A 20,216-nucleotide genomic window follows, 5' to 3' on the forward strand; every position below is an offset into this window, starting at 1 on the left:
TTCCCGATTTTTGTTGTTGTTTTGCTTGGCAGCAGCTTTTTGACTTCGCACTTCCATATGTTGCTGTGATGCGAAAAGTGAGAAAGCAAATCTAGATAGAGCTGGAATTAAGGCGTAACAGCTTTTGTAAACAATGACTTCTATCGATGATTTCTAGGAACTCAAGGCACACCCACGTAGACGAATACAACCATCGGATTGGGGAAGTCTTTCCCTACCCGATGAGAATGTTGGTTTGCGTGGGCGAGCCTTGAATTTCTAGAAATCATCGATAGAATTCATTGTTTACAAAAGCTGTTAGGCCCTAATTCCAGCTCTATCTAAAAATGACAGTGATCTTGCTCGCTGAGCAATGTGAATTACTCGAGGTGCCTCAAAAGCATCTCTGATATTGCTCATAATTAGGAGTTGTCTTGTCCCTTGTACCATTGGTTCGATTTGACAGCTCGAAAATGGTTCGATTGTGTGGTCCGTCTCCGCATCACCCAGGATTTACTGTACGAACCCCGGAGGGAAGGCTTGAATATTGGCATGGGAGGGGTAGAAATAAAAAAAGTGCAGGAAAATGGTGAATGAATCGACCAAAAACGATGTGGTAAACCGCAAAATTCCGGCTGCTGGCCGCTCGTGACATACCACCCTCGTCAAGCCGGAAGTTTGTATCGGTTTTTCTGGTCTGAACTGGTGAGTACCAGTGGTGGTGTTGGACGTATCCGGCTTGGTGTGTTTCTATGATGGTTGTTACATATCCCGAGGGATGTTTTTTTTGCTCGCAAACTGGAACTGTATAAATAGTTATAATTGTAACAGGGAGCTTTTATGGTAGCAAAGTGGTAGCTGGAAATTTGGTGTAGCGAGACATTTGCTAACATGCCAAAATGAAATGGCCACGCGTAGAGTGAAAAGTTGAGTTTTTGAAAACGCAATTAATATTAATATCAAGTTGATCCTGTAATCAATATTACCCATGATCGAAAGCTGTCATGCCGCTAGGGCTGCACCAAAACTGAATTGCATTTTTTTCTGTTCGTCAATTCCTGCTAAATATATAACAAAGCAATCGATGATGGGGTTTTGCTGTGGGCTACTAAGGCTCTGAACCATTTGGTGGATTATTTTAACTTTTGGTTAAAATTTGACAGATGGAAAGTTATCGATTAACCCTGCTATCCGAGCGTGGTTACTTCTGACAGATAAGAAGTTAAATTTTGACAACCTTGGCAAAGTTCTTCTCGAAAACCGATCGATCGACAGCACAGGGATTTTCGAACATAGAAAATAACTTTCGAAATGTCACTTTTAACCACGAGTTAAATTTAAATTGGCAAATGGTTCACAGCCTAAGGCTCTGAACCATTTGGCGATTTTTTTTAAAACTTGGTTAAAATTTGACAGATGGCAAGTTATAGGCCTTTTTAATAAAAACTAAACGATCGATTCAACCTCTGGTGGTGAGGAGAACGTCAAAAAGAGTGTTGTGAGCATAAATTTTTGCCTTGAGACATAGGAAGCGGAACACTTTTTTACTTTTCCTGATAAATTGATTCATCTGAGATGCTGCAAAACTTAATCTACAGTCGAAAAATTTAATTCTGTAACGTTTTTGAAAAGATCCTGCTAGCGTTCAGGAATATTTTTGTTGAGAAAAATGGAAAATTAGAAAAGTGCCTTAGTGGTTATGATCTTCCGGATTTCTTGTGTGTGAATAGTTCTAGATAGAGCTGGAATTAGGGCGAAACAGCTTTTGTAAACAATGACTTCTGCCGATGATTTCCAGAAACTCAAGGCTCGCATAAGCAAATCAATATCACCATCAGGTAGGGGAAGTCTTCTCCTACCCGATTATTGTGTTGGCTTGCGTGGGCGCGCCTTGAATTTCTATAAATCACCGAGAGAAGTCATTGTTTACAAAAGCTGTTAGGCCCTAATTCTAGCTCTATCTAGAGTTAAGGTGCAAATCAGTTCAGATTTGTGGAAAATCGTACAATAAGACAATTACCGATGGAAGTTGGCAAGATTTTGAATGAAAAATGCTGTTATTTGCGTTGGGGAAAATACTTATTTTGATATAAACAAACGGTTTGGTTGACGTTTCTTCTCGAACTCGTGTGGCGCACTCTACGTTGGTGGTGCATTAAAAAGGCGTATTGATTAACCCTGCATGGTTATTTCAGACAGATAAGAAGTTAAATTTTGACAACCGTGGATGAGTTCTTCTCGAAAACGGGTCGATCGACAGCACAGGGATTTTCGAACATACAGAATAACTTTCGAAATGTCACTTTTAACAACGATTAAAATTTGAATTCGGCAAATGGTTCACAGCCTAAAGGCCCAAGCGCAATGACGGCGGAAGCGGAACGGCAACGGCAGCGGAAAAGCCCGCTCTGAGTAAGCCTGAGTAAGCGTTTCCGTTCCCCTTCCGCCCACATTGCGTTTGGGCCTTTAAGGCTGTGTTCCATTTGGTGAATTTTCATTTAAATTTGACAGATGTAAAATTTTCATATAAAACTGCTATTGTACCCGAGGGGGGCGACACATCTAAATCTCAATTCTAGATGCTCAAAAAATATCACGCTAGCGAATAAATCTTCGAAAAATCGTCTTTCATTTCTCGCATCTACTTGCATCGAGCATCATCTTTTTGCAGGAAATCTTCAAAATCGTGATAAATCTTCTTTCTATCTGCTCAGCGTACGCGCAGCTAGCCACAGCAAAACACAATATTTCCTGCATCGTAGATAGAGTCATCCCCCTCGATTGTACCAGACTTATAACTGACAAACCAGGAATCAATTTTGACAAACACCTTCTCGAAAATAGGAAGATCAACAACAAAGGGATTTTCGAACATCTTAATTTATTTTTGAAGTGTCAGATTTAAGTGAAAATTCACCAAATAGAACACAGACTAAGGACCTGAACCATTCGACGATTTTTTTTAAACTTTTGGTTAAAATTTGAGAGATGGAATGTTATCGATTAACCCTGCTATCCGAGCATGGTTATTTCTGACAGACAAGAAGTTAAATTTTGAACACCGCGGCTCGAAAACCGGTCGATCAACAGCACGGGGATTTTCGAACATAGAAAATAACTTTCGAAATGTCACTTTTGACCACGAGTTAAATTCATTTAAGTAAATGGCCTAAGCGAGGGGGACGACTCTATCTACGCTGCAGGAAAGATTGTGTTAGACTGTGGCTAGCTGCTCGCACGCTGAGTAGATAGAAAGAAGATTGATGACGTTTCTCTGCAAGATTTCCTGCAAAAAGATGATGCAGATGCATGTAGATGCGAGAAATGCAAGAAAATCTAGAAGATTTTTCGGATGAATATTAAAGATTTTTCAAACAATCTAGAAAATTTGCCGGTCAAATTTGGAAGATTTGTTGTTCGAATATAGGTCAAATATAGATAATTTGATAATAAAATCCAGAGGATTCATCGGTCAAACCCAGAGGATTATTCGGATCAGTCTTGAAAGTTTGACTGATAAATTCAGAATATTTATCGGACAAATCTAGAGCAATTGTTGATCATATCTAGAGGATTTGTCAGACAAATCAATAACTTTCCGACAAAGTCTTAAGGATTTGTCGAACAAATATTGAGCTATCGGACAAATTTAGAGAATTAGTCGGTTAAATCTATAGGATTTGTTGGTCAAATCTAATGGATTTTTCTGGTAAAATCAAGAGCATTTTTCGAACAATTCTAGAGCATTTGTCGGATAAATCTAGAGGATTTGTCGGATAAATCTAGAGGATTTATCGTAAAAATTTAAAACATTTGTCGGATAAATCTAGAAGATTTGTCGGACAAATCCAGAATACTTGACAGTCAATTCAAGCAGATTTGTCTGCCTATTCTAGATGCTTTCAAATCTAGAGCAATTGTCAGTCCCATAGACAACATTTGCTGGTCAAATATAGATAATATGTTGGTAAAATTTAGAGGATTTCCGGGGAGAATCAAGAGGATTTGTTGAGCAAATCTAGAGGATTAATGGAGCAAATCTTGAGGATTTGTAGGATAGGTCTAGAAGATTTGTCGGACAGATATAGAATATTTGTTAATCAAATCTAGAGCATTTGTTCGGAAAACCAGGATCTGTCGGATAAATCTAGAAGACAAGCCTCGAAAATTTTTCGGATTAATCTAATACCCCGTTCACATTACAGCCTATATCACGTAATATAGGCTGTCTTGCAATGAGCACTCATACATAGGATTTCCAGTGAAAACTAGATGTATGAGTGCTCATTGCAAGACAGTGTATATCACGTGATATACGCTGTAATGTGAACGGGGTATAAAAGATTTGTCGGGCAAATCCAGAATATTTTCCGGAATAATCCAAAATATTTGTCGGACAAATCGGGAACATTTTTCGGACATATCTAAAGCATTTCTTGGTCAAATCTAGAAGATTTGTCGAAAAAATCAAAATGTCAGTCAAATCTAGAGCATGACAGACTATTTTCGGCAACCCAAATTGATTTGCTAATTTTATTGGAATTTATCTCGAAAACACTTCCCTGAATGCATTCAAACGATTCTTTAGGCTTTCAGCTTTAATTTGATTACATGTTTATCACTGAGAAAAAGCAATCTAGCAGGGTTTTCTTGAAATGAAACACACGCACTACAAAATGCTGCTGATTTCAAGTTGCCGATGAAAGCACAGCTGTTTAACACGCAGCTCAAATAGAAAGGTTGCCGAATAAAAAGTTTTGCCCACAATAGCGAGGGGGACGAAACATCTAAATCTCAATTCTAGGTGCTCAACAAATCTCACACTAGCTAATCAATCTTCGAAAAATCTTCTTTAATTTCTCGCATCTACTTGCATCGCGCATCATCTTTTTGCAAGAAATCTTCAGAATCGTCATAAATCTTCTTACTATCTACTCAGCGTGCACAGCAAAAAACAATTTTGCCTTCATCGTAGGTACAGTCGCCCCCCTCGCACAATAGTCACTCTCACTAGAGAAGTTTGGTGCTTTGTAAAAGCGTTTCAAAACAGTTTTGGACAATTCTTTCGATTGAAATTGTTAGAGCAGATGGCAGCAAAGGATTGTAAACAAATCAACACTGCATATGTGTGCGTTCTTTAGAGAAAAAGGCTATAGAAAGATGGTCGCTGCTAAGGTTGCCGCAAATACGTAAATTCCCCTATAACAAAGCAATCGATGATGGGGATTTGCTGTGGGCTGCTAAGGCTCTGAACCATTCGGCGATTTTTTTTAACGTTTGATTATCGGTTAACCCTGCTATCCGAGCATGGTTATTTCTGAAAGACAAGTTAAATGTTGACAACCGTGGCTCGAGAACCGGTCGATCGACAGCACGACAGACAGATTTTCGAACATAGAAAATAACTTTCGAAGTGTCACTTTTAACCACGAGTTAAATTTAACTTAGCAAATGGTTTACAGCCCAAGAGGGTGGGCTGTTGTAAATGACGTTTGACATTTGATTTGAATCAGAATAGGTGAACAACAACGAGACAAATCCTATTCAAATCAAATCGATGAAAGCACGTCACCAGCAGATGGCATTTAAAGGGTCGTCGAGGGGGGAGGGAAAGCCATTCATAAATAAATGCATCCATGGTGACGATGACTGATGCGGTACGCTTGCCATGTGTCATACATGAACAATGAGCTTACATGACGTTTATGAATAAATCATCAGTAGCAGTAGGCAGCTGCTCGGTAAAACCCGGACAAATCCTTATTAAAGATCATCCAAGCGAATCATCCGATGAGATTGCAAATGGAGATGGGCAAGAGAAAAAAAAGAAGAAACCACGAAGAAAACTTGAGAAAATCAATTCAAAATCCACCGCCACCGGCATTTTGGCGTAGAGTAGCTATAAAACGAACCAGAGAGAGAGACAGGAAGAGTGCTTTATTTATTCAGGACTCGATTACAAATTTGATGACTTTGGGCTACTTGTTTCGGTTTTGGATGAGGCGGAACCTTCCTCTCAAATCGATCCAAAGGCAGAATGAATGAAAGGAAAAAATGTCGGAGGTCTTTTCCTTTTATGAATATGAACTTATATACAAAAATGGGCGATCGGAGAAAGGCGAAAATCTGCTTACGCTTAGTTTTTTTTTTGCTTTTCCATGGGATGGGTCCACGCAATTTGTCATTTTTTTTCTTCTGGAGAGTGGATACCTACCTATTTCTGTGGCAAAAGTTTGCAATAGAGAATCGAATCGTCGCTTTCATAAATAGAATGGTATTTAGAAAACGGTCACACAATCCGTGTTTGTGTGGGCCGGGGGTAAGATGGTTTTATTTACATTGAACAAGCGGCACGATGACAGCTTTATGTTGGGAAATTGACATTTCGTGATACTTTCGGAGGTTACGTTGTACGGTGAAGTTGAATGAAAGCGATGGATGGATGGAAGATAAGGGCACACAGTGGGAGGCGATGTCGGCAGTAAAGGAACGCTTCAACGGTTTGGTGATCGGTTTTGATGAGAACATTTGTAAGGATGGTATTTTTTTCAAGCATTAATTTTAGCAAGATGACGATTTATTGCTGAGGGTTAGACGTCGTACAGAGTCTCACCGTGGAGTTAATACAGATTCTGTATGGGAAAGGAGGTTCTCCTCTATCTCAATGGCTGTTTGTGGGGGCTTTTTACAATCTCTGTGGAGGTTCTATACAGTCAATTCAATTCAATCGATCGCACTTTTTTCGAGTAGGACATGTTTGGGTTTCGGAACACTTAATTTTACATGACATGTTTGTTTACGTTGAAAGACGTCACTTGTAAAAATAGTTATTTCTAAGCAGGCTCGCAATTGCTCGTTACAGCAAGAATGCTACTCTTAGGAATTATGGAACTATGAGATATTATAACGATATTTTGTATTTGTAAGATGCAAGAAGAGGGGGTAAAGTTTGTGTATGACCACATAAAACCTGCCAATTTCGCTTCCAGATTTGTCATACACAAACTTTACCTCCTCTTCTTGCATCTTACATGTACAAATTATTACTTTATTATCTCTTAGCTTCAGAATTCTAAAAGTAGGATTTTAGCTGTAACGAGCAATTCCAAGCCTGTTTCAAAGGGTGTAGAATCGCTGGAAAATATAGAAGGTTCAAATAACTCTCCTCCATCTACGTGGAGATTTTTCACAATCTGAGAAGATCTTCTACGATTTGTAGAGATTTTCCAGAATCTATATGGAAATTCCTCACTATGGGGCTCTCAATCTCTGAGAAGGTTTTCCGCAATATCTGCCTTGGTTTTACTCAACTTTTACGGAGGCTATCTACAATCTCTGTGGAGGTTTTTCGCGAGTTATCGATTCTCCAGAACCTGTGCAGAAATTACGGTGGTCCTTCAGAATATATTTGTCATTATGTGTGGAAGAAATCCGCAAAATGAAAATTGAAGACTTTTCATATTATTGATGGAATTTCTCCATTATCTTTGCGGAGGTTCTCCTCAATATCTATGAATATTATCTTCATTTTATGTGGAATGCAGTATGCTAGGAGATTTTCTCCAATTTTCTCCAATCTTCATGGAGGTTCTCCAAAATATCGTCATGAATATTCTATATTTTTTTCTTAAGCGATCCTTCCCCACCTCTGTGGAGGTTTTTCTCAATCTCTGTGAATATTATCTGTAAATCTGTGGATAATCTCTACCGTGTCTGTGAAGATTATCCACATTCTAGGTATGTGGAGATTGTTTACATTTCCTGTGGAAATTCTCCAGAATCTCATCAAACTCCGTTTCAAACTCTTTGGAGGATTTTCTGGAAATGGTCTACAATACCCCTTGGAAAGTAGTTTATCTATTATGGACCACCATATGCTCTGTAGCGATTTTCCACAATGTTTGTGGTGGTTCAACCCAATGTCTGTGGAAGTTGCATATCTGATGAAGTTCTTCTTATTCTCTAGGGACCTTATCTACAATTCATGGGGACGTCTTTCACAATCTCTGTTGAGATTCTCCGTCATGTTTGTGGAAATTCTCCACAATCTCTAAGAAGGGCTTACTGCAATTACCGTGGCCGTTTTCGTTAAACTGTGTGAAGATTCTCCACAATGTCTGCAGAGGTTCTTCAGAGGTATTTCTTAATTACTGGAAATTATATATTGTATCTGTGGAAGAGTTCTTTTCAATTGCAACGGAGCTCTTCCATAGTATATTAATGAATATTCTTATATTTCTCTAGAGTGATACCAACCATCCACAATATCTGTGATTGAAGATTCTCTACAATCTGTGAGGAGATAATTTAGAATCTCATAGATGATTCAAAATCACAGAAGAGATTATTCAAAATCGCAAAGGAAATTAGTTAGAATCTCACAGGAGATTCTTCAAAATCTCAAACGAAATTCTCTGAAAATTTCAGAAGAGATTCTCCTAAATCTCTCAACCTCAGAGGAGATTATCTATAATCTCAAAGATTCTTATGCAGAGAAGATAGTGCAGAATCCCTAATATCAGAGAAGTTAATGCAGAATCCCCAAATCGCAGGTTAGATTCTACAAAATCACTGAAGCGATTCTCCTGAATCACATAAGAGATTTTTCAGAATCTTCGAGGATATTCTCCAAAATCTCTGAGGAGGTAATCCAAAATCACAGAGGTGATTGTCCAGAATCTCTTAAATTACCCCTCAAAATCTCAAAGGAGATTCCTAAGATTCTCAGAGGAGATTCTTCAAAATCTCTGAGGAGATTATCCAGAATCTCAGAGGAGATTATCCAAAATCTAAGAGTAAGTCTCAGATAAGATTATCCAAAATCGCAGAAAAGAAGCTCAAAATCTCAGAAGAGATTCTCCAACATCCAAGAGGATATTCATTAAAATCTTCGGATAGATTCTCCTGAATCTTAGGAAAAAAATTTCAGAATCTCATAAGAGATTCCCAATAATTTCAGATAATATTCTACATGGATATTCTCCAGAATTATAAAAGGAGATTATTTTGAATCTCAGACGAGATTATCCAGAATCTTGGAGAAAATTCTTCAAAATCTAGAGTAGATTCTCCAAAATCTCTGAAGCAATTCTCCTGAATCACATAAGAGATTTTTCAGAATCTTCGAGGATATTCTCCAAAATCTCTGAGGAGGTTATCCAAAATCGCAGAGGTGATTGTCCAGAATCTCTTGAATAACCCCACAAAATCTCAAAGGAGATTCCTAAGATTCTCAGAGGAGTTTATCCAAAATCTCTGAGTAGATTATCCAGAATCTCAGAGGAGATTATCAAAAATCTGAGAGAAGACCATTTAGACCAGTGGAGATTATTGTAAGTCTTAGAGAAGATTATCCAAAATCGCAGAAAAGAAGCTCAAAATCTCAGAAGAGATTCTCCAACAACCCAGAGGCTATTCATTAAAATTTCCGGATAGATTCTCCTGAATCTTAGGAAAGATTTTTCAGAATCTCAATAGAGATTCTCAATAATTTCAGATGATATTCTACATGGATATTCTCCACAATTTTAAAGGGAGATTATTTCGAATCTAAGACGAGATTATCCAGAATCTCGGAGGAAATTCTTCAAAATCTCAGAGGAGATTCTCCTGAATCTCCGTAGAGATTCTCCAAATCCTCTGAAGAGTTTCGCCTGAATCGCAGAAGAGATTTTCCAGAACCGCGGGAGATATTTTCCAGAATCAAGAGGAGATTTACCAAAACCTCTGAGGAGATCCTCCAAAATTCACATTTTTTAAGATTATCCACAGTCTTAGAGAAAATTCTTAAAAATCGCATAGGAGATTATTCAAAGTCTCAAAAAAGATGATTGACATTTTCAGAGGAGATTATTCAGAATCTCAGAGAAGATTCTCTAAAACCTCAGAGAAGGTTCATCAATATATCAGAGGAGATTTTGCAAAATCTCAGTGGAGATTCTCCGAAATCTCAAAGAAGATTACCCAAAATCTTAGAGCAGCTCCTCCAAAATTTCAGAAGAGATTCTCCAAAATTTCAGTCGAGATTCTCAGAATTACAGAAAAGATTCTCCGAAGTCTCTAAAAAGATTCTCCAAAATCTCAAAGGATATTCTCCAATATTTCAGAAGGGATTTTCCGGAATCTATGTGGAGATTTTCCGAAATCCAGAGAAGATTCTTAAAATTATCAAAGAAGATTCTTTAAAATCTCAGATTCTTTAAATTTCAAAAATATTTCCAATATCTCTGATGAAATTCTTCGAAATCACAGAGGAGATTCTCCAAAATCTTAGAAGAGATCCTTCAAAATTTCAGAGGAGATTGTTCAAAATCTCAAACGACATTCTCCATAATCGCAGAGGAGATTGTCCAAAATCTCAGTTGAGAATTTCTATAATCTCAGTGAAGATTTCCAATATCACATAGGAGATTCTGTGGAATCTCAGTGGAGATTCTCCAAAATCCAGAGAAGATTCTTTAAAATATCAGCAAAGATTCCTTAAAGTTTCAGAAAAGATTCCTATATGTCAGAAAAGATGCTCCGAAATCTCAAAAGAGTCGAAAACTCGAAAATTTTAGAACAGATCCTTCAAAATCTCAGAGGAGAATTGAAACAATCTCCGAACAGATCCTCCAACACCTTATTGGAGATTTTCCATAATCTCAGAGGAAATTCTCCAAAATCTCAGAGAAGATTCTCCGAAATCTCAGAGGATATCCTCCAAAATCTCAGAGGAGATTCTGCAATATCTCAGAGAAGTTCTCTGGAATCTCAGAGGAGATTCTTCAAAATCTCATAGGAGATCCTCCAAAATCGCAGTGAAGAGACTCCAAAATTTCAGAGATGATTATTCAAAATCTCAAAGGAGATTCTCCAAATTCTTAGAGTCTTAGAGGAGATTATTTAAAATCTAAGAGATAACTCAGAATCTTAGAAAAGATTATCCAAAATTTCAGAAGAGTGTTCAGAATCTCAGAGGAGATTCCCCAAAATCTCAGAGGAAATCATCCCGAATCCTAGAATAGATCATCCAGGATGTCAGAGTGGATTGTCCAAACAGAGGAGATTCTCCATAATCTCCAACAAGATTCCCCAAAATGTCAGGAGATTATCCGTAATCTCCAAAGTGATTCTCGAAAATCGCAGAGGAAATTAGACAAAATTTCAGAGAAGTTCTCTGGAATCTCAGTGGAGATTCTTCAAAATCTCAGAGGAGATTCTTCAAAATCTCAGAGGAGATTCTCCAAAATCTCAGTGAAGAGACTCCAAAATTTCATAGATGATTCTTCAATATCACAAAGGAGATTCTTCAAATTCTTAGAGTCTTAGAGGAGATTATTTAAAATCTAAGAGATAACTCAGAATCTTAGAAAAGATTATTCAAAATTTCAGAAGAGTGTTCAGAATCTCAGAGGAGATTCCCCAAAATCTCAGAGGAAATTATCCCAAATCCTAGAATAGATCATCCAGGATCTCAGAGCGGATTGTCAAAACAGAGGAGGATTCTCCAAAATCTCCAACTAGATTCCCCAAAATCTCAGGAGATTCTCCGTAATCTCCCAAGAGATTCTCCGTAATCTCCCAAGAGATTCTCGAAAATCGCAGAGGAAATTAGACAAAATTTCAGAGGAGATTCTCCGAAATCTCAGAGAAGTTCTTTGGAATCTCAGTGGAGATTCTTCAAAATCTCAGAGAAGATTCTACAAAATCTCAGTGAAGAGTCTCCAGAATTTCAGAGATGATTCTCCAAACATGATCATGAAAGTCAAAAAGGAGATTCTTCAAAATCTCAGTGGAGATTCTTCAAAATCTCAGAAGAGATTCTTCAAAATCTCAGTGAGGAGTCTTCCAAATTTCAGAGATGATTCTCCAAAATAACAAAGGAGATTCTCCAAATTCTTAGAGTCTTAGAGGAGATTATTCAAAATCTAAGAGATAACCCAGAATCTTAGAAAAGATTATCCAAAATTTCAGAAGAGTGTTCAGAATTTTAGGGGAGATTCCTCAAAATCGCTGAGGAAATTACCCTGAATCCTAGAATAGATCATCCAGGATGTCAGAACGGATTGTCCAAAATCTCAGAGGAGATTCTTCAAAACGTCAGAGGAGATTCTCCAAAATCTCCAACTAGATTCCCCAAAATCTCAGTAGATTCTCCATAATCTCCAAAGAGATTCTCCAAAATTGCAGAGGAAATTCGACAAAATCTCAGAGAAGTTCTCTGGAATCTCAGTGAGATTCTTCAAAATCTCAGTGGAGATTCTTCAAAATCTCAGAGAAGATTCATCAAAATCTCAGTGAAGATTCTCCAAAATTTCAGAGATGATTCTCCAAAATAACAAAGGAGATTCTCCAAATGCTTAGAGTTTTAGAGGAGATTATCCAAAATCTGAGAGATAACCCAGAATCTTAGAAAAGATTATCTAAAATTTCCAGAAGCGTTTTCAAAAACTCAGAGGAGATTCCCCAAAATCTCAGAGGAAATTATCCTGAATCCTAGAATAGATCATCCAGGATCTCAGAGCGGATTGTCCAAAATCTCAGAGGAGATTCTCCAAAACCTTCAGAGGAGATTCTCCAAAATCTCCAACTAGATTCCCCAAAATCTCAGGAGATTCTCGGTAATCTCCAAAGAGATTCTCGAAAATCGCAGAGGAAATTAGACAAAATTTCAGAGAAGTTCTCTGGAATCTCAGTGGAGATTCTTCAAAATCTCAGTGAGGAGTCTCCAAAATTTCAGAGATGATTCTCCAAAATAACAAAGGAGATTCTCCAAATTCTTAGAGTCTTAGAGGAGATTATTCAAAATCTAAGAGATAACCCAGAATCTTAGAAAAGATTATCTAAAATTTCCAGAAGAGTTTTCAAAAACTCAAAGGAGATTCCCCAAAATCTCAGAGGAAATTATCCTGAATCCTAGAATAGATCATCCAGGATCTCAGAGCGGATTGTCCAAAATCTCAGAGGAGATTCTCCAAAACCTTCAGAGGAGATTCTCCAAAATCTCCAAATTGATTCCCCAAAATCTCAGGAGATTATCCGTAATCTCTAAAGAGATTCTCCAAAATCGCAGAGGAAATTCGACAAAATCTCAGAGGAGATTTTCTTGAATCTCTAAGGAGATTGTCTTGAATCTCTAAGGTGATTATTCAGAATTTCTGAGAAGGTTATCCAGAGTCTTAAAGGAGATTTGAAAAATCACAATGGAGAGTATTCAAAATATATAGGAGAGTCTCCAAAATCTCAGAGAAGATTCTTCCAAATCTTAGGAAAAAAATATACTGAATCCTAGAAAAGATCACCTAAGATCTCAGAGCAGTTTGTTCAAAATCTCAGAGATGGTCCACAATCTCAGAAGCGATTCTCCAAAATCTCAGAGGAAATTCTCCAAATTCTCAGTGGAGATTCCACGAAATCTCAGTGGAAATTCTGCAAAATCTCAGTGGAGATTTTGCTAAACCTCAGTGGAGAATCTCAGAGGAGATTTGCTGAATCTCAGAGGAGATCGTCCTGAATCTATAAGGAGATTATCCAGAATTTCAGAGAAGTTTATTCAAAATATAATATGAGATAATCCAGAGTCTTAAAGGAGATTAAAAAAATCATAATGGAGATTATTCAAAATCTCAAAAGAGATGATTCAGAATTTCAGAAATTATCCAGAAACATAGAGGAGAGTCTCAAAAATCACAGAAAAGATTTTCCATTATCTCAGAAAAGATTCTCCGGACTCTCAGTGGAGATTCCTCAAAATTGTAGAGGAGATATCTCAAAATCTCATAATGTTGGAGCAGATTCTCCGGAATCTCAGTGGAAATTCTTCAAAGATTTTTCGAAATCTCAGAGGAGATTCTCCAAAATCTCAAAAGAGATTTTTCTGAATCTCAGAAGAGATTTTTCAGAACCTCAAAAGAGATTATCCAAAATCTGAGAGGAGATAACAAATAATCTTAGAAAAGATCATCCAAAATCTCAGAAGAGTTGTCAGAAGCTCAGAGGAGATTATCTAAAATCTAAGAGGAAATTATCCTCTGAGCAGGTTGTCCAAAATCTCAGAGCAAATTGTCCAAAATCTAAGAGCAAATCGTCCAAAATGTCAAAGATTCTTCGAAATCTCTGAAGAGATTCGCCAAAATCTCGGAAGAGATTCTCCAAAATGTCGAGAAGGTTCCCCAAAACTCCACAGAGATTCTCCAAAATCTCAGAGAAGATTCTCCAAAATCTTCAAAGAGAATCTCCAAAATCTCAGAGGGAATTCTCCAAATTCTCTGTGGAGATACCACGAAATCTCAGTGGAGATTCTGCTAAGCCTCAATGGAGATTCTCCAAAATTTACAAAGAGATTCTCCAAAATCTCATAGGAAATTTAAAAAAAATTCAGAGGAGTTTTCCTGAATCTCAAAGGAGATTATCCTGAATCTCAAAGGAGATTGTCCTGAATCTTTAAGGAGATTTTCCAGAATTTCAGAGAAGTTTATTCAAAATATAATATGAGATAATCCAGAGTCTTAAAGGCGATTAGAAAAATCGTAGTAGAGATTATTCAAAATCTCAATAGAGATGATTCAGAATTTCAAAAATTATCCAGAATCATAGCGGAGAGTCTCCAAAATCACAGAAAAGATTCTCCGGAATCTCAGTGGAGATTCTCCGGAATCTCAGTGGAGATTCTCCGGAATCTCAGTGGAGATTCTTCAAAATGGTAGAGGAGACTCCTCAAAAACTCAGAAAAGATGCTCCAAAATCTCTGAGAAGATTCTTTAATATCTCAGAGCAGATTCTCCGGAATCTCAGTGGAGATTCTTCAAAATGGTAGAGCAGATACTCAAGAATCTCAGTGGAGAATCTTCACAATGTTAAAAGAGATCCTCCAAAATCTCAGAAAAGATTTTACGAAATCTCAGAGGAGATTCTCGAAAATCTAAGAGGAAATTATCTTCCTAGCAGATTGTCGAAAATCTTAGAGCAAATTGTCCAAAATCTCAGAGATTCTCCGAAATTTTTGAGCAGATTCGCCAAAATCTCAATGGAGACTCTCCAAAATGTTGAGAAGATTCACGAAATCTCCACAGAGATTCTCCAAAATCTCAGCGTAGATTCTCCAAAATCTTTTAAGAGATTCTCCAAAATCTCAGAGAAGATTTTCAATAATCTCAGAGGAGACCATCCAGAATATTGAAAAGGGTCATCGAAAGTCTCAGAGGAAATTATCCAGAATCTCGGAAGAGTTTCTGTAAAATCGCAGGGTAGATAGTCTAGAATTTCAGAGAAGATTATTCAAAATATCAGTGGAGATTGTCCAGAGTCTTAAACGAGATTCTTCAAAATCACAGAGGAGATTCTCCAAAACTCTGAAGAGTTTTATCACAATCTCAGCGGAAGAATGTCCGAAATCTTATAGAAGATTGTCCTAAATATGAGAAGAGATTCTTCAACATCTCAGACGAGATTGTCTAGATTCGCAGGGAGATTGTCCACAACCTCAAAGACGATTCTTCACTATCTTAGATGAGATTTCAGAGGTCATTATCCAGAATCATAGTGGAGATTCTTCAAGATGACAGAGGAGATTATGCAGAATCCCAGCGGGGATTTTTCAGGTTCTCAGAGGAGATTCTGCTGAACTTCAAGATTTTCCAGAATCTCAGAGCCGATTATTCAAAATCTGAGAAGATTGTTATGTATAAAATACAGGTGGAGATTCTACAAATTTTCAAAGGAGATTTAACAGAGTCTCAGAGGAGATTCTCAAGTATTTTAGAAAAGATTTCCATCAATCTCAGAGGAGATAATCCAAATTCTCAGAGGATATTGTCCAGAACCTCAGGAGGGATTCGCGAAAATCTTAGAGGAGAGAAATCGAAATCACAGGGGAGATTGTCCGAAATGAGATTATTCAAAATCTCAAAGGAGATTATTTAGAATATCAGAGGAGATAATCAAAAAAATTTGAAATCTCAGAAGAGATTCCCCGAAATCTCAGATATTTTTCATAAATCCCAGAAGAGATTGTCCTGAATATCAGAAGAAAAACGCCAAAATTCCAGAGGTTCTTAATTATTTCAAAAGAAGATTATCAGAGGTAATTAACTAGAATTTCAGGGAAAATTCCTCAGAATCTCATATGAGATTCCATAAAATCTCAGAGGAGATTATCCAGAACCCTGGAGAAGATTATCGGAATCCCCAGACAAGCTTCTCCAAAATCTCAGAGAAGTGTATCCAAAATTTTAGAATATATTCTCTAGAGCTTCCGAGGAGAATAGATGACATTATCCAGAAATTTGGTAGGAGATTCTCCAAAATCTTAGAGGAAACAGCAGCTCATCCTGAATCTCAGAAAACATTCTCCAGAATTTCAGAGGACATTCCCCAGAATGTCAGAGAAGATTCTCCAGAATCTAAAAAGAAAATCTACGTTTCTGAATAATCGCGAATCTTAGAGGAGATTCTTCGCAATCTCAAGCGAGATTTTACAAAATTTTCTTGAAAACTTCTACACAATCTCAGCAGTGGTTCTCTAGGTTTTCAGATAAGGTTCTATTGGATATCAGTGGAGGTCCTCCAAATTTCTGGGAGAAGATAGTTCTGAAACCAAAAACAAAAATTCTCACTTGAATCTTTAGAGGAGAATACTGGACTCGTCCAAGCGAGACATGCTGTCAATCAGTTAGTGACCCAGAGCATCGATGAGTGCATCGATGAATTCAAATTCATCCACTGAAGAACATTTGATAAGAGAGCAGGCTACTGTTTACTACAAGCGAAAAAGTTTCTTTAGAATACGACGTTTACATTTATTTTACTTGGGCTATAAGCCCAATATTTGACAATTTACTGTATTCTTATTTGCTCACTCATAAACAAACGATTGGTGAATCTTTCACCATTTTTCACCCTACGAACTTTGCAATCTTCGCTACTAAAGCAACGAACTGACACCCCTTCAACGAACGATTCAACTAACCTCATTTCCATCTTTCCTTTCTCCCTCTCTCACCCCCACCGATACAGGCATGGGCACCCGTTTCGATGACAACCGGTTGACGCTGCGGATCCACCGGGGCCGCGGTTCGACGGCCAGTGCCCACGGGGCTCCGGGTGCAGCCCTCGGTGGCGTCGGCGGCCATCACGAGTCACCGCACAGCAACGGAAGCACCCACAGTACCACCACCAGCATCGGAAGTGCCTCGCCGGAACGGCTGTCGCGGTACACAACCCGCTGCAAGAATCATGAAAAGATCAAAATTTCCGTGTCCTACCCTTCGACGGAGAACCTCAACCAGGGTTCCTCCGGTGGGGAGGGTAGCAAGCTGCTGTACGCCGTTCACTACTCGTCCAATGGTGGCAGGGAGCATAACGCGTCGCACATCTTCCGAAGGCCTTTCAAGGAAAAGAGCAGCAGCGGTCAGTATTTGACGGTCGATGGTCAGGGCCGGAGTCTGCTGTCGCCACGCTCCAGCAAACGGATGGGAAAGCGGAACATCAAAGCTCAGGTCAAGCGCTTCCGGATGGAAACCAAAGCGGCCAAAACGCTGGCCATCATCGTGGGCCTGTTCATCCTGTGTTGGCTTCCGTTTTTCACCATGTACCTGATACGGCCCTTCTGCGACAACTGCATCAACGATCTGCTGTTTTCGATCGTCTTCTGGATCGGGTACTGCAATTCGGCCATCAACCCGATGATCTACGCCCTCTTCTCCAAGGACTTCCGGTTCGCGTTCAAGCGGTTGATTTGTCGGTTCTTCTGCTCGGCTGAAGCGATTCAACGGCCGGCCAGTCGCCGGGGTTCGGACATGTCGCAGATCCGGATGCACGGGGCCCGAACGCCTAGCATTTCCCCATCGGCGGCGGCACAGTCCATTGGGGACGACAGCGATCCGATCGGGGATCTTTCCGACAGCAGATGACGATCGTTTGCGCCGAGCCTGAGTTCGAATTCTAGTCCGGGCGGTACGGGTGTGCGGAGAGGCCGCAGCAACAGTATTACCAATGCTTCTTCGGCGGTGACGAGTGGCATGGCAACGACGTCGACGGCGGTGTCGCCTATGGCGGATTCGTCGTCGCCGGGCAGAGTGGTTAGTCGTGTGCCGGTGTACGACATCTGCCATCCGCTGGTCATGGAGAGCCCTGGGTTCGCGGGGTACGGAGGAACAGGAAGCGGGCACGGCAGGGACGACGGCTTAGGAGGCAGAGGGTCGGAAGGTGGGAAGGAAAGTAGTTTGACCGATACCAGTCTGGCGAGGGCAAATATTTGATCCTTCTGGGGTAGGAGATTGCTACATTTCTGCGACAGTTCGTAAGGGGGGAGGGGATTTCCAACGAAGGGTGACGTTTCGGCGATTGATTCAGTGTGCTAAATTTCAAACAGATTAAATTTTGCGTGTAATTTGCTTTGACAACTTTTTCGCTCACGACGTTCAAAGCCTACTTTGTGCCTATTTGTTTTCCGCCAAACTCCATGCGACTAGATTAGATTAGAGTAGAAACTGCTAGGCAGCATGATGTAAACAATCATCACGTCGCCGGAACAATCGCCTTACGGATAATCCCCTTTCCCGGAAGACATCGAAATGCGATATGGGAAAACAAGAAACTGTAAACATCAAACATTCCAAGCATTCTCCTTCCTGGTCCAAAACAAAAAAAAAAGCCCTTCCATCGCAATGCCGGAGCCGAAGCCGCAAGGTAAGTGGAAAGCAAACTTTATCATAAATCGAGAGAAGTCCGCAGTTCAACGTTCCTCCCGCATTATTACAGAGTATATACATAGTTCAGCGGGACAGTTGTAAACAAGGCGAAGGGAAAATGAAGAAGAAGACGGGAAGTTTGAAACAAACATAAACATAAATCTCGTTAGGAAAACAGTGAGAACCGAAGTGGAAAAGCATCTTGACTTAAAAGTTTAAACTGTGTAAATAATACACGGGTAATACGGGTAATATTTTTATGAATCAAAACTAAAAATAAAGGATTAAACACGTAAAAGCACAAGCAAACAGTGAAGTGAGAGAAAGTTATAGAAGAGCGACAAGAGCAAAAAAAAAAAAAAATATGGTAGAAGGAAAAACATCGTAGTGAAATTTAGCACAAAAAGATAAATTCCAACTGACAACTCTAGGCCATAGTAGGTAGTTAGGAACATCTAGATTGATTTAAAATTAGGTCAGACGGTCGGTGATTATGTTCAACTCAACCAAGAGAGATTCCAGTGAAAGCAGAAGAAAGACAACGTAAATCGATGTTTTTTTTATTTATTTTTGTGTCGTAAGGAAAAGTTTTACCTCATTGCAACTTTTTTTGGCGGATCGAAAATGCATCCGAAGGAATGCTCACCTTCAAAATAGCTGCACATCAGGCAGGCCATGTGCGGGCAATCATTATTCACCACGCTTGGCTTGGCTTGGCGATACGATCGAAGCTAACGCCTACTGCGATTACATCACATTACATTCTGGACGGTCGGCGTCGGAGGAGGAGAAAGCGTTAGAACTTCAAAAGCTTCATGTATGGATGTGGCGATTGGCGATGAGGGCCACCGTGTTTGGGTTGTTGCATAAATGTAGGGTCTGAGGTGGTTTCCCGCCAAGCACAGCCTACTGCTATGAACGTGAGTGGATTATTGCCAAGTTTTCGGATGGCATGTTGTGCCGTCTGGGTGATTGTGAAAGGGGCTAGATTGGAAAGTCAGGAAGGGTAGGAAGCCGGAAGTCGAAAGTTTGTTTATCTTTGCCCGCTTTGTTTGGATTATTTTTATCCTGGTAGGAGGTAACGGGTTAGATTAGTGTTGAGCTACTTCCTCTATGTTTGATCTTTGTTCCCTTCAACGGAATGTCATGAATAAATCTACACTGTCCAAAAGAGACACGCCGCTGGTGAATATCTACATCGGCTGCACGGGGTTTAGAACACCAGAAATTATAAGCGAATTTTGACACTCGAAAGTGCGAATACACAGTACAGCCATCTTTCCAAAACTCAATATTGAAGGGGACTTGGATTTAGGAAGAATATTCTGTTGCGGAGCTAAATTTAGGTAATTTGTATGGGATGTGGAAAAGTGGGATTTTCATCGAGTTAGGGAATGTTAAATAGGCAACTAAACATTAAATATACTATAGATTCCATAGATAAGCAGAGGCACCAAAAGTTGTTTTGGCAACCATTAAAAATAAATGATCTTACTGGCATCCGTGAAAAAAGTTCATACCATCATAGAGCTCTTCACACTAAGATTTTGTTTCCGTGTTCGGTAA

At 39.1% G+C, this 20,216-nt stretch overlaps 1 protein-coding gene across 1 annotated transcript in view; it reads left to right on the forward strand.

The window, feature by feature from the left end:
• Oamb (Octopamine receptor in mushroom bodies) overlaps positions 1 to 18,244 on the forward strand; it is a 401,035-nt gene extending 382,791 nt beyond the window's left edge. The window contains exon 7 of the mRNA XM_065220322.1: positions 16,975 to 18,244. Within this exon, the coding sequence (XP_065076394.1) occupies positions 16,975 to 17,870 (896 nt within the window). The 3' untranslated portion in view covers positions 17,871 to 18,244. The remainder of the gene's footprint in view (positions 1 to 16,974) is intronic.
• The last annotated feature ends 1,972 nt before the right edge of the window (positions 18,245 to 20,216 follow it).

Source organism: Ochlerotatus camptorhynchus, unplaced genomic scaffold (assembly GCF_037179485.1).
Source record: "Ochlerotatus camptorhynchus isolate MF236.1 unplaced genomic scaffold, CSIRO-AGI_Acam_v1.1 ptg000124l, whole genome shotgun sequence".
NCBI lineage: Eukaryota > Metazoa > Arthropoda > Insecta > Diptera > Culicidae > Ochlerotatus > Ochlerotatus camptorhynchus.